Here is a 14,405-nt window from a genome sequence, read left to right on the forward strand (position 1 = left end):
TGCCCTCCCTTCCGCTTCCCGCCCGTCCCGGAGCTGCCGCCGCCCCGTGTCTCTGAGGGAAGGACGCCCGCGGGGTGCGCTGGGGACGGGCCGGGCGGGGTCGGTGCTGGCGGTCGGTGCCCGCCGGCGCCCCGGGAGGGTCCGGGGAGGGGGCGGGCGGGGGGCGGCGCGGGGGGAGGGCAGGCAGGGCGGACTGTCAGCTCCAGGGGCATCCCTGTCGTCCCGCAGGCTCGCCAGCCAGCCGCCAGGATGTCGTACATGCTACCGCACTTGCACAATGGGTGGCAGGTGGACCAGGCCATCCTGTCGGAGGAGGACCGGGTCGTGGTCATCCGCTTCGGGCACGACTGGGACCCCACGTGCATGAAGATGGATGAGGTCCTGTATAGCATCGCCGAGAAGGTAAACAGGAGCTTTCGGCTCATTCTGCGCTCAGTGTTCCCCGTGGCTTGCCTGGAGCCTGGGGCAGGTTATAACTGGGGTTCTGCACAGGTATCCTAGCTTTAGGAGGCAGCGGGGAAGCTGTGTGGTTTGCTTTCACGAGCGTCTCCTAAAGTCACTGACTGCCCTGATGTTTGCAGTGTTCTGGGAGGCGAAAAGAGCATCGCAGATGTTCAGAAATCGAGGTTGCTGCCTGTTGATAACCCGTCACTGAATGAGCATCGGCATTCAGTCAGAAACAATGCTCAGTGGTAGGGCAGCTGCGGCTCCACGTAGCGCAGCACTCTCACTTTACAGTGGAAGTGTGTAGTACCTTCAGGCTTCCATTTGAATAACTTGGAAAGTTACTTTCATTTTGGCTCTTGAAAATGGTGAAGTACTAAAAATATGCAGGATGGTGTTGATTAATCTGTCATTGATATTATTCTGATTAATCTATCAGTGATATTAATCTGTCACTGATGTTATGCATGGAGACCAGTCGCATTCCACTGGTTTGCGTGGACTGAATTAAATTTTAAGAGCCAGACTCCAAAGCTGTTTTCAGATGGAAACGGAATGATTACCAACAGCTGGTCACTTGCTTAAGAAAGATACATATGCGGGAAAAATTAGACTGTTAAAATACATAATCAACTATAATTGACCTTTTTATATATTTGCTAAAGGTTTTGCGTAGCAATAGACGTAGACTATTGACAGCTCTTTAACTGAACCACATCAAGAAAGAAGCAAAAAAATCTGAATCAGAAATAGTAACTTGGGTAGGAAAAGGTGCCAGCTATCATAGAAATCATAGAATGGTTTGGGTTGGAAGGGACCTTAAAGATCATCTCATTCCAACTCTCCTGCTCTGTCTTACACTAGACCAGGTTGCTCAGGGCCCCATCCAACCTGGCCTTAAACACTGCCAGGAATGGAGCATCCACAATTTCGCTGCCTTCATATAAAATTCTGTGCATGCTGCATAGCTTGACATGGAGTTTTGTCGTGTGCTCCTTTGTCTTCTAAAGTTTTTTTTAAATTAAATTAACTTGTGTCTTGAAAATCCTCACAATGAAAGATCTTTACCCACAGCCAAGTGTTAAGACATATTAGAATGCAGTAAAGAGTTGTGACATGTTTTAATTCAGTTGTTTTGTATTCAGTCTAGTGGGAGTGTTATTCTCAGATACTGTTAGTATGGACTTGTGGCAGGATGCTTGGCAGTTTGGCAGACCTGCTGGCAGCTAGGGGTGACTGGGGGAAGAAAGAACAAAGTAACTTCTTATTTAAAAATCTCCCTCTGCAGAAATGGCAAATTAAAGGGGGAGATCCTACCTCATCCTCTTGCTTACAAGCCATGTTTGGATCTCTGCTGTTTTAAAGAGTGAGTAAAAGTTCCAATTGTACAGGTGTTTATACTAGAGAATAATACAGAATGTTAACGTGCTGTAATTGCAGGCTACATTTGAAGACAGTGTAGCCATATTTTACATTTGTTATCCTGGTGCAATATTCTTTTAGACTGCAGCATGTTTTTGGGATGTACGTTTTTGAGTTTCCTGTACTTTATGACAGGAAAACAGGGTTTTTTTCTGCTTGAATCCTTCTGGGGAAAAAAAAACCTAGAATGCTGTATGAAAGTACAAAGTCGATTATTTCCACTGAAATGTACTCCACTTGCAGTTTACTGGGTTTTTTCCCCCAGTGTTACATGAAAAAGAAGGAAGGTTTCACTGAATGTCAAAACAAATCACAATTGTAAGATATTAGGTTTTTTTTGCTTTGTCAGGGTTTCAATCAAACATTGATTTAAACAAGAATTGAGTTTCACAAATTTCGTCTTAAAGACCTTTTCTAAAAATACACTTCTTTCTTTTCTTTAAAGGAAACTCATAATTATAAAAACCTATCCCCTGAAATACAGGGATTGGTTTGCTAAATTAATACACCTTGTTTAAGAAATGTTTTATCTAAAACTGAATCAGATAACTGTTGTATTGGATGAGTGTGAATTAGGGAGAATTGTTCAAATGTTGTGCATTTATTTAACCATAATCAGAAATGTGAATAGCTTGTGTCCTTTCCTCAAACATTGGTTGTGTGTTTGCATTTCTACTAAGGTTATGTGAAAAGTGAGAGAGGAAAAGAAGGTGAGACAGGGAAAGAGATACCTATAGAAAAAAGCATATTGCTATTTTAGCTACTGGTGTTTGTAATTAAAAGTTGAGCAAAGTTAAATCCATTTACTGATGTCTGTAGTTTTCAAAATTATTAGCTGTAAGTATTGCTCTTGACAGTATAATGTCCTCTTTTGCCCCGGCAATTTATCATCTAAACTTACAACATAATTAGCAAGAAAAAAAAATTCAAATAAATATTGCCAGTACGGACTTTCAAGTTTGTACTTGCTCTGTTCAGGTCAGTAATGCAAGTCTGCCAGCCACCCTCAGCTGGAGTGATTTGTTGCAAAAGCTAGTCTCAGTTCCTGTATTTTTTTCCTGGGAGTTTCTTATCCATAAAGAACTGTTCTGTTCTTCTAAACAGAAAAAAACCATTGTCTAGAAGCTGGTTAGGAAGATAAGAAGATGGAATCTTAGATCTTGTTTCAGATTTCCTTAGATATTTGGGCTGTAAGGTTTGCTTTTCAAAGGCAGCTGAAATCTTAACAACTAAAAAAAAAAGAGGAGTATTACTTATCTCTGACAGAAATTTCAAGAAACTTCATGATTTTTGTCATTCATCCTAGTCATGAATCATATTTCTGTATCAATCTCATGTTGTAGGAATGCATTTATTTATTTTTTAAAAGGATGTTGTTAATGAAGAAAGTAGGGGGGAGAACTTCAGAGGACAAATGAGTCCTATGCCATATGATTTTTCCTATGTCTGTGTTTCCTATTTACTAGCAAAGTGTGTGATCTTCATGAAGATAGGATAGAGTCTTATCTGATGTTAAAAGTCCTATAGATTCCTCTGCTTTATAGTCTTGAGCCATTTAGTTTAAAGATTTCATAGTAGTCTTCAGGCAGATACAGTTCTGTGAAGTATTAAAACAGCCTGTAACTGTGGCTAGGCAGTAGTGTACTTCTGGGTTTTCTACATTTGTGCTCAGTAATGTAGATTATTAGATTGATTTTTTTGAAGCTACTATCACTGGGGAGAAGGGGGAAAACAACCAGCAAAATTGAAGCCCAACATGTGAAAGCAAGTCATAAAATTTTGAATCCATGCTGCTGTTTGACTTAAATTTCCTACTCTACCCTGTCGCCACAAACAGCAGCTCCAATGGCCTGGTAAGGCAGAGAAAATTTTGAATTGAAAGATAGATAAAGGAAGTCAGGAGTGTCAGAAATAGTTAATACCTGTCTCTGAAAATGCTTTTATCTTCAGTTGTTGCAAAAGTGAGGTGCTGTCCAAAATGAAGTCTCTCACTAGAGTTTTGATTTTGTTTTTCTTCAGAAAGCAGTTGACTTACTGCAACAAATTTACTGTATTTAGTGTATGTTATGAGGTTAAGCACTTTCAGAATAAACTTGTGTTATTATATGTTCAACTTCTAAAATACCACAAGGTTTTTATCATATTGTCTTTACAGTAAAATTTTGGTTTATAGTAACAAACTCAGAGTAGTCTCCCTTGTAACAACTGCAGCTGCTTGTATTTAGGGGGGTTTGCTTGCTCAGAGTTGCATTTTATTCTTGTTCTGAGGTCTCAGAACAACTCGCAAGTCAGAAAGGAAACTTGCTAGCAACCACTGCCTTGACAGGGTAGCAAAGCCTGTTTTGTACAGGAACGTAGGTTTTGAACTGACAGCTCTGTCTGAGCAATGGATTCACGTCCCAATGGGGAGAGGTCAACCTTTGGTTTGTCTTCACAAACCATGCACATCAAGAGCAGTCTGAATCCATAAATACTTCAATTGCTTTTGCTTAAATTGAAGCCTAAGATCAAGCTTTGTGAATTAGAGCTGGCTGTGTGTGAAGCCGGCTCAGATGCTGCTCTGTACTGCTGCTGTCTTGGCTCCAATATTGTGTCTGACTGGAACAGTTTCTTCAGGCTCTAAAACTGGTCAATACTGTGCAAAAAGAGACATTTGAGTAATTCTGCAAAGCTTGTCTCGTGTTGAAATAAAATGTCTCTTGGTGACAAGCTTGCCTAGCCTGGCAGAGCCCCTTAACATTAAATAGGCCACTGCAGTTCTTCTGCATCACCCTCTCCCTGTGTTTATCTAGTCCCTTCTTAGGCCCGAAGCACAATCTCCTGCTGCTGTCCTTGGCAGCCAGTGTCCAGACTCAACAAAGCACACCCTCATTCAATGTGCTTGCACGGTAACTCGTTTTGGAGTAGTGATCTTGCCAGATTTGAAATTAGGAAAGTGAGGGGTAAAGAATAGAGCCACTTTTAAAGTTTTGAATTCAAACTTGAGGCCACCTTTAAGGTCTGCTTTAGACTTCATAGGAGCTTTTCAGCAGGTGACTGTCATCAATTTCACTTCTAGAAGAGTAGGTCGGAGAGAAGGAAGATTTAATTAATGTCTTGGATGCTTGGATTATGGTGATGACTTGCACATGTGCTGTGCAAAGGTGATTTGAGTGATCCAGTCCTAATTTTAGTAAGATTTATATAACAACTTAAGGCTTGTATAGTCTGTTTCTTGTATGAAATTCTAGGCTGTTGATAATCACTGCTAGTGACAAGCATTTCTGGTTCTGCAACAGCTGAACTAAATAAAATGCATATAATGTCAAACTAAAAGGTTTTTTTGTTCCAGTACTGCCTGGAGTACAGGGTTCTTGAAAGTAAAATTTTGGTTTAGGAGTGCTTTTGGAGTGGCAACATCTAAATCTCCTTGGACTAATCTTTCATCGAACAAAACAGGTCCTAAGAATGTTTTATTAATGCAAGGTATACCTTAAAATAATTTTCTAAGCTCCAAATTAAGTAATTGTTCAAAGATTGTGTGCTCTTGTCAAAATTGCTGAACATGTTGTAGAAATTTCCCTACGTGGTGAAGGTGTGCTGCTGATGCTAAAAATGCCAGCAGGGTGGAAGAAGTAATGATAGGATAAAATGAAAAGGGCTCCTCAGGTGTTTCGTGTTCTAAAAAAAGGACCAAAACCCCCACAACTGTCTTTTGCCTACCAGGGCTCACCAGGAAGTAACTTCAGTCACTTCTCAGCTAAATTATGTTGACTCTGAACATCCCATTAAGCTTCTTAGAAGTCTTTAATGTAAAATTGAAATGGAGTATCCCTTCAGAGAGTTTGATATTATGACTAATTTAGTTTACAAGGCTTTTACCTCTGGCCTGATTTAGAACATGGCTTAAATGAGATGTTTTCATTAGAATATTTACTGAATCTAGGACTATAACTGGCTCCATAAAAGCACAGTAAAAAATTTAAATGCTGTTTCACTCCAGAAGAGATTTTAATTTCTTTGATAGTAATACTTACTTACATTCTTGAAGTGTGATTATTTTTTATAATTTTGAAACTGTCTTGAAGCAGAAGTGCATAAAAATTTATTTACTCTGCTCTTCGGAGCGTTTTTTTGTAAATAAACATCTCCGTACTTTCTCAGTTAATGTGCCTGCTAGGATGTCTACATACAGGCTACACAATATGTCATATTTTTCCTCACACACACTAACCCTGCTCTGTGAACTAAAATAAAAAAGTGTTCCATCAGCCAGATATTATACTCATCATAGCATTTCCAGACTTTTGATAGCAAAATTAACAAGTGGGCAGTAGTGTCATGAACTGGGAGTTTGTCATAGATCTTAGACCACAAGTGTTAACCTCTGGCTAGTAATTCTGGGCAGTCAAATGGGAGGGACCAAAATTGTGTTAGCATTTAACTAAGGATGGGGAGGCACAATTGTGCACTCGTGGTGTAGTGCTTGAGCATTTGATAATATACCTTACAGTTAAAGGTTTGTGCAATTTGGGTGTGTTCTGACTTAGAACTTAATGTGTGTGAGTGTGTTAATTTCTACTGTGCATGTATGGGCTAAGTTTAGAAACCAAAACTTCCCCTAATTCCACTTAATGACAAGTATGCTATGTCTAGGAAACAAAAGTGCGAGGTGGTTTTCTTGCAGGAATGAAGGCATTGACTGTGTCACTAGAGGGGAGGGATTCTTGTGCATCTAACTGAGCAACTCTGCAAAATGAAAGCTGGTTTTACCAGAATTGTCCAGACAATAGCTTCTCATCAAGGTCGTATTTCTTTAGCAATTAGACTTTTAAGTTTTAGCTTTGCACCTCTCAAAAAAAGCTACCAGTTCTTAAATTAAAAGTTTAATTTCCATTTAATGAGTCTTATTAGACAAACTGGATGTTACAGAAGGGGAAAAATGCTTGGAGGCAGGCACCAGGACATTGTAGATCATTAATTTTCTGAAGTCTATAAGCAGCTGATGACAGAGGCAAAATGTGTCAGCTTGGCTTGCACAAAGCAGTTATTCTCCTTGTTTAGAGCTGTGCATGTCACTGTGAGTTCTCAGTTCTATATAAAGAGCATTTGTTTCTCTGGATGTTGATTTAGCATAGTATCTTTCCAGTTGACACTGGATGGGAAATGAGCTTCTTGGCATATTTAAAAGTATTTTCCATGTTAATTGGTTGTTGTGGTTAAAAATAAAAGCAAGGCTGTTTATTGTGATTTTATGACTTAATAATTTGGAAAATAAATGTTACAGTAATGAAAGCTTATGTCTTTTAATCAGTAATATCACTGATATCAAAATAATCACTTTTGTATTTCCTGTTTTCTTTTGCTTAGGTTAAAAACTTTGCTGTTATTTATCTGGTGGACATCACTGAAGTACCGGACTTCAATAAGATGTACGAGTTGTATGATCCCTGTACTGTCATGTTTTTCTTCAGGTATGTGATGGTTCTAGAATGTAACTCATTTAAACTTTCTGTTTGTCAAATACAGTGTCTCAGCAGATCATTTCCAAATGCATAGTAGCACACTGATGCCTATGTTTTCATTGTTCTACAAAAGAGAAAACTGATTAAATAGGAAAATGGCTTGTTTTCCAATTAGCCTGGTAACAGTGTTTGATAATAGAGTGCAAACTAGTGATAGAGAAAACTGGGTTTATTATCCATTCTTAGTTTTAAATCTCAAACTTCCTGTAGAGAATACTGTAGTAATACAGCAGTCAAGCTTGCCAAACTTGCTTTCAAGATAAATCAGAAGTAATAAGGTTTTTTTGGAGTTAGGGTTTCTACATTGATGAGATAAAATGTTCTACTGACAAGCATGGAAGTGTCTCTGGAGATAGACAGTAGTGGGAAAGAAATACAAACAATAAGGAGTATGCTGAAGGATAATTGCACTGAGTAGCCATTTTGGGGGCATGTTTGGAGTCCTTATTCTTGCTTTAAAAATTGGCAGTAAAATGTCAGCTTGAGTGAGAGGAGTGGATACTCTTCCTTTAATGCTTGTTTTGCAAGCCTCTCTATGTTATAAGGGCTTCCTTTGATCCTACAAAGCATTTTGGGGGGAAAAGGAGGTTTCTTTCTGAAACCATAGTAATTCTGAATACCATATTAACTTGTTTTTTTTTGTGTTCTTTCTCCTTAAAGGAACAAACACATCATGATTGATTTAGGTACAGGTAATAACAACAAGATCAACTGGGCAATGGAAGATAAGCAGGAGATGATTGACATTATAGAAACTGTTTATAGAGGAGCCCGCAAAGGTCGAGGTTTGGTGGTATCACCAAAAGATTATTCCACTAAATACAGATATTGATGTTTCTTTGGGCTGCCTTTTTTCCTAATCCTATGTCCACTTAAATTTATTTCTGTGTATGTGTGTACATATATGTATATTAAAAGAAAAAACCCTACAAGTCCTTGAATTTTGAGCATAATTTGAATTATTTAAAAGATTTGAGTTCTATTTGAAAAGTAGAAGACTCAAAGCCTGGAACTGTCTTGACTGTAGCTGAATTTTGGGGTTTTATTTTTTAAAGACTTTATCCTTTGTTGTCCTTTTGGTATTATGTATTTTGGTACACAGCCTGTTTGCAGAAAAACATTTCAACTGGTTTTGTTTGCTTTCATTACACAAATATCTGGGAAAACTATACTACAGCTTTTTAAAAAGAATATAGTGTGTTCCAATTATTTACCTTAATTTTTTCAGCTAATTAAATTTGAGAATGAAGACAGGTGTAATTGGATGCAAATTGTAATGTTGAAGATGAAGACTTCTTACTTTTGTCAGGATTTCCTTGCGTATCATATTAGTCCCCTGTATCCACTAAAATGTGAATAAAACAAGGTGCATTTATTAATATTTAGCAAAGCTCAGAGAAAACATCTCCCATGACTTTGCACATCACCACACCCCCATCAGCTTAATGGACTTGTGGTGCCAGACTCCTTTTCCATGGTGGTTGTGTACTCACGCTTCGAAGCACTTGGTGACTTCTGCAGTGCCCAAGCATAATTGCAGTTCTGGAGCTGGCTGCAGACAGTAGCTGAGGAAACCACAAGCCGTGCTGTCACTTGACCTCCAGTTTGTCTAACGGTACACCAAAATGCACATGTACTTGGGAGACTTGGATTGGATTCCACTGTGGCATAGCTTTTGAAATTGCCATTTGCATTTCTGACAACTTTTAGGGTAATGGAGTTTGTGTTGTGTGGGGGTTTGTTTGTTTTTTAAACTGATACATGCATATTTACAGGATTAATTAAAACCAAGCCAGGTGAGCTTCTTTCTCCAGAAAGGAGAAATCCAGTTTGCTACAAGACAATGTAGAATTTACTTCTACTACCAAGTGTTTTACAGGACTTAGAAAGTGTCAGGGAAGTAAAAGGGTCTCAATTTCTGCTGAAGTTAATCTGGTTTAGAGTGATTATTAATTTTGGAATAATTTATATTGGAAGGGACCATCAGTCTCCCAGGAATAGTCAGTTCCACATGGTCAGGTTGCCCAGGATTGTGTCCAGTGTTGAGTATCTTGGTTGGATTAGATGATCTTCAAGGTGTCTTCCAACCTTGATGATTCCATATTCTGTAAGGATGGAGATTCCTCAGCCTTTCTGGAAGACCTGTTCTGCTGTTTCAGCACCTTCATAGTTGAAAAAGGTGTTCCTTGCATCTAATGGGAATTTTCTGTGTTTCAGCTTGCCTTGAGTAACTGGTGTACAACACCTTCAACAAGTGTCTGTTCTCCATGCTCTGCCCTGGGATAGTGGTTGGCAGCACAAAGCCACGGTTGTTCCTTAAGGCTGGACTAACAGATTTCTCTCAAATCTTGTATCTGCTGTACTCCACCATATCTTGGTGGCTCTGTTTTACCTCCCTCACACCACTGTCTCTCTTGAACTGGGGGGCCCCCAAATTGACAGACTATTGCGGGTGTGGTCTCCCAGTGGGGTGAATGGATTTGCTGGCCCAACTTGTGCTAATACTGACCAGTGAGTTGCTGCAGCCCTTGCTGCCCGGGCACCCTGCTCAGTCAGTCAGCCTTTCCACCAGACCCCATTCCTGCAAAGCAGTGCCAACCAGCCCCTCACACCTGCCCAGCTTGGCATTTGCCTTTGAACTTCATCAAGGTCCTGCTGGCCCATTTCTCCAGCCTGTCCTCCAGCATACCAACCTCTGCCCCCAGTCTGACAGCGTGTGCAAGTCTACACTGACTAAAGCATTAATAGGAATGATTTCTTCATATTAATGAAGGCTGTAACAGAAGCATTTCTCCCTCATTAGCTGAGGTATTCTGTTAACCTGGCAGTGCTTCAGTTCCTGCATTTACGGTAAAAGGTTCCCATTACATTTCAAACTAGATCTTTCCTGCAAAGAGTGCCAATGTTTTGGAGTACAAACACTTTAAAGTTAGTGCAGATGTCCTGTTTTCTGACTATCAATTTCTTCTGGACATACTTGGTAACTAGAATTCCTCATCTATCTCCAGGTTTTTAAAATAAACTTCTTTCATCAAAACAGCTAACATTAAAGAACTGAAATTGTCACAATATAAATACCTGGGTGATGCTACCTGCACCGGTGTGCACAGCTTTGGGTGGGCTTGTGAAAAGATCAACAACCAAGCAGTTGTAGTCTACAAAGACTGACATTTTTTTTAGTACAGAATGGTTTATTCTAAGAACATTTAAGTTAAAAATGAAACAAATATTATTATTGTAAAATTGCAATAAATACATTTTCATACATGCAAAAGGCTTGTGATTGGGTAAGTTCACTATATAGGATACAGTTTTCTATCCAAAATAGTGGCTTTGCCTTCTCTGAAACTAACAATTCTTTCTCAGCTCCAGGAAATACAGTGCCCCACTTAGATGAACAAACCCAGCTTTCTACTTTTTTTCCTGGGGCAATAATTAAAAAAAAAAAAGTTTCAAGATTCTGTGATGACATGGTGTTGCTGTTGTACTGAGAACGGCGAAAAACGACACAAGTCCAGTTTCAGGATAAGTGGCCAAAACGGCTGTATTTAATTATATAAATCAGCTTATATAGCCTTGTTTGCAAGGGTGGCATGACCCCATTGGTCACTTGACCATCCCCCTCTCAGGGTGATTGGCAGAATGCTATAACACCCATTCAAAATATTTTTTCCAGTGTACCAAAACAAGAGCTGGAAAACAAGTTTGCACCTGTGAGATAAAACATTGGTTTACAAAAACCTAAAACTGTTTCTCAGCTAGCTTGCATGAGAAAGAACAACTCCACAGGATGCTGCAGCAGCTGGAAAATTCCTCTGCTCCTAGCACTTTAGTATCCACAACACGGTGCAAACATGTTTATTTTCCCTTAACATTTTTTGTCAATGTGTGATACTTGACTGTAAAATCTTGGAGTCAGTGCAGTGCTGTTCTGCTTTTAATCTTCCTTGAACACATCTTCATTTCAGTGCTGCAAAAATAAGGTGAATAAGTAGGTTAGTGATTTATTCATGAATGTGATTCAGCGTGGAGATAGGAAGATCTCTGTACAGTTAAACACATCTTTGTGGATTGTCTTTCTGTATTTCTGAAAATTATTGCATAGCTTATGCAAAAGGCATCAGAATGAATAGATACCTAAATTACTTCAGAATATTTACAGACATTCCCATCTTCCACTGGGTAAGTGGTTTCAATGACAAGAATAATTGATATGTCTCAATTTGAATCAGGAAAGTGTGCAACAACAGGAAGACAACATCACTTGCATCCACAGAACACGGAAGCAGTGCTGCCTCATAAATACTAAGAGGACAGAGTCAGGCATCCATCAGGGAGGGGGTTGGCATCTGCAACAGACTGTTATAAAATCCAGCATACAATCCTGAAATGTAGCATGATTTTATATTATAAAGTGTTTGACTATAATTTACTGCTGTGTTTGGGAAGAGTGCATGTGAGAGGTGTGCTCCCAGCCACACTGCGACACTGCAGCAGGTTTAAGAGCAGATGTACGTAAATTTGTACCAGCGAGAATCCTCAGCTAGGTTAGCATACCTGAGGGACAGGAATGGTGGGCAGGAGCACTTTAAGCCACATACATTTCACTGTGAATGGACAGCCTCAGTTTACACGATTGGGGTGAGTTAGCACTACTCCCCCCCCTTGTATATGGCACTCAGCTGGAACAGAGGCAGCAAGATACAGTTTTTCTTTTGTAAAAATGGTTGCATTCTTTGGCCCTTGGCAAAAAAAAACCCAAGATAATTTTGAATATATTTTAAAAAGTACACTTTCAAATCCAGGAAAATGCAGGTACAATAAATATGTAAACACCATTTTCATGCAAGTTGCCACCCATCACTCAAAACTAAGTGGAAATATATAAAATACAGAAAAACTTAAGTAAATGTCTTTACTCTCAACTCTTCATCGCGGTTTTCTACCCCAGCCTCTGTCATCAGGTCAGCAACACACTTCTCAAGGTCATTGATGCGCTCACCCATTTCTTCCAGTAAAAAGTTAAAGATAACTTATTTATAAATAAGAGTTCTATAATTTTACAGGCTTCTTCTTCTGTAAGAACAAGCAGCTTTCTTCCAGATGTGCCAGCCTCTTACTTGTTAATGCTTAATGCAAGATGAAGCATGCACAAGGTGGTATTGTTGGAATACAATCCCAAATTCTCTTGTGACAGATAAGCATTCAAATTCTTAGTATCAAAAGCCTTTGCAAATACCCGTGAGTGAACTGTGTAAGAGGTTGTTTTCTTTCTGAGAAACTATTTTAGGTGATACCATGCAGTTAACCTAAATAATCAGAGTATGAGTGCCACTAAAACATTATTCAGGAAGCAGCTGCTTCCTGAAAGGTCAAGTTTCTGAAGAAGAATTTAGTAAATGCTTCAGAAAGCAGAGGTAGTTTCTGTAAGTACATGTAATGAGAAAGCTCAGAGCCCCTTCAGGTCTGATCTCCTTTTGAGGGCTCACCTTGTCACGCTTAGGCCAACAGCTGCTTTTAAACTGTGGCTGGTTTGAGTTGCATTTTTGAGGATGGATGCTTTTTTAAATGCACCTTCAGAACCTTTACACATAATTCGATGCTTATTTTACTTGAAAGCCAGAATTGCTGCACAGAGCCTACCTTGCTACTTGTAGTGAAACATTTTTTAGGATTTCCTTCTTAGAAAAAGAGATACATAAACAGGTTGGGGGGGGAAGTCAGGTGTCTTTACGTCATAGGTGTTTAGCCATGTCACTCATTATACGCTAATTTGATGTTTAAGAAAGAAGCCCATCCCGCTGTTAGAAGCAAAGAGCCCGCCCGCATCCATCAGCGCGCAGGGGGCCCCAGCCACAGGATCCGAAATATCTGCAGCGGGGCGGGTACCCTACATTCCAAAGAGGATATTTCTCAGCGTTAACTTCTCCGTCAGAGCCTGAAAATTCTCCTGCAGCCGGCAGAGCAGATTTTCCGCCTGCGGAGGGGAAATAAAGACAGGGGAAGCAGAAGGCAGAGGCCCTGGCCGTACAGGAGCCCCGCAGCCAGGGCACCCAGCCCGGCCCCGCTCCCGCCCCGGAGCCAGTCTCGCTCACCAGCTGCGGCAGCTCCTCAGCTCCCGGCGGGTCGGCGGCTGCCATCGGCTCCGGCTCCGGCTGCGGCCCCCACCCCCTGCCCGCCTCCGCGGGCGCGCCGGGGCGGGCAGCGAGCGCACGGCCCCGCCCGCACCGCCAGGCGGGCGGGAGAGGCCGCGCAGCGCTCCGCAGGGAGCCGCGGAGTCCCTAACTACCAATCCTTTATTTGCCGAAGAAATCGTCATTCCTCATGGCAGTAACTAAATAAGGATGTCGAGGTTTGATCTTCAGAGGCCTCACTTTTTATTTTTTAATTTTTTTTTAAAAGGTTTGCTTCCTTTTCCCCGTGTAATTAGTTTTGTGAGATGGAGTGGTAGAAGTTCCTTGCTCTGCAGCGTCGAGCGAGACAACACCAAAAGCATCAGCAAGAGTCACACAGTGCCTCTTGCAGCCGTACCACCATCTAGGTCATCCCTGGCTTTTGGGCTGCACAGTGTAAAAAGCTCCTGGTGCAGCTATTACAGAGGTGTCTTCTCGTTTGTGCAGATGACCTGGATGCTGGGACTGTTGCCTGATGTAAATGAAGAGGTTTTCAGTTTACTGTGTCTGTATGGTTAGGAGCACATCACTGTTGGGCAATAAATTACCTTAGTCAATTACTTTGCGTAATTACATATGCTAGATATGCCAAATATGTCTTCATCCACAAGAAACTTCTGAGTTAGGAATGACTTCAGTTGCTGTAAGCCGACCACTTAGAATCTTTCTTAACAAACTTAACTGCCTTCCTTCTTGACCTTCCCCACCTCATTTGTGAGGATGTCTTAATCTCTGAGGTGAAATTCTGGCATCAAAGCCAACCTCTGCATTGCTACCTGCTTCCCATAATTGTGGCTTCTCTGTACAGCCTTATCTTCCCACTCTTGCAGGTCGTCTGTGTTGTAAAAAGAAAAGCAAGTGT

General features: G+C 40.6%; 2 protein-coding genes across 3 annotated transcripts; one reads left to right on the plus strand and one right to left on the minus strand.

The window, feature by feature from the left end:
• The first annotated feature begins 4 nt into the window (after nucleotides 1-4).
• Nucleotides 5-10,644, plus strand: TXNL4A (thioredoxin like 4A). Of its 2 annotated transcripts, XM_069007949.1 has the most exons (4): nucleotides 5-74; nucleotides 229-402; nucleotides 7,216-7,319; nucleotides 8,031-10,644. In XM_069007949.1, exons 2-4 carry the CDS (start codon nucleotides 250-252, stop codon nucleotides 8,200-8,202), a joined length of 429 nt encoding a protein of 142 aa, XP_068864050.1. In that variant the 5' UTR covers nucleotides 5-74; nucleotides 229-249; the 3' UTR covers nucleotides 8,203-10,644. The 2 variants fall into 2 exon arrangements, with proteins under 2 accessions (XP_068864050.1, XP_068864051.1); XM_069007950.1 differs by lacking the exons at nucleotides 5-74; nucleotides 229-402 and adding an exon at nucleotides 1,734-1,810.
• A 703-nt stretch (nucleotides 10,645-11,347) lies between these two features.
• Nucleotides 11,348-13,566, minus strand: HSBP1L1 (heat shock factor binding protein 1 like 1). Its single transcript, XM_069007951.1, is given in 5 exon segments — nucleotides 11,348-12,024; nucleotides 12,026-12,052; nucleotides 12,290-12,384; nucleotides 13,281-13,347; nucleotides 13,466-13,566. Coding segments are annotated over 5 exon segments (300 nt in total). The 5' UTR covers nucleotides 13,511-13,566; the 3' UTR covers nucleotides 11,348-11,958.
• Nucleotides 13,567-14,405: the final 839 nt, after the last annotated feature.

The sequence above is a fragment of the Aphelocoma coerulescens genome, chromosome 2 (genome assembly GCF_041296385.1).
Source record: "Aphelocoma coerulescens isolate FSJ_1873_10779 chromosome 2, UR_Acoe_1.0, whole genome shotgun sequence".
Taxonomy (NCBI): Eukaryota; Metazoa; Chordata; class Aves; order Passeriformes; family Corvidae; genus Aphelocoma; species Aphelocoma coerulescens.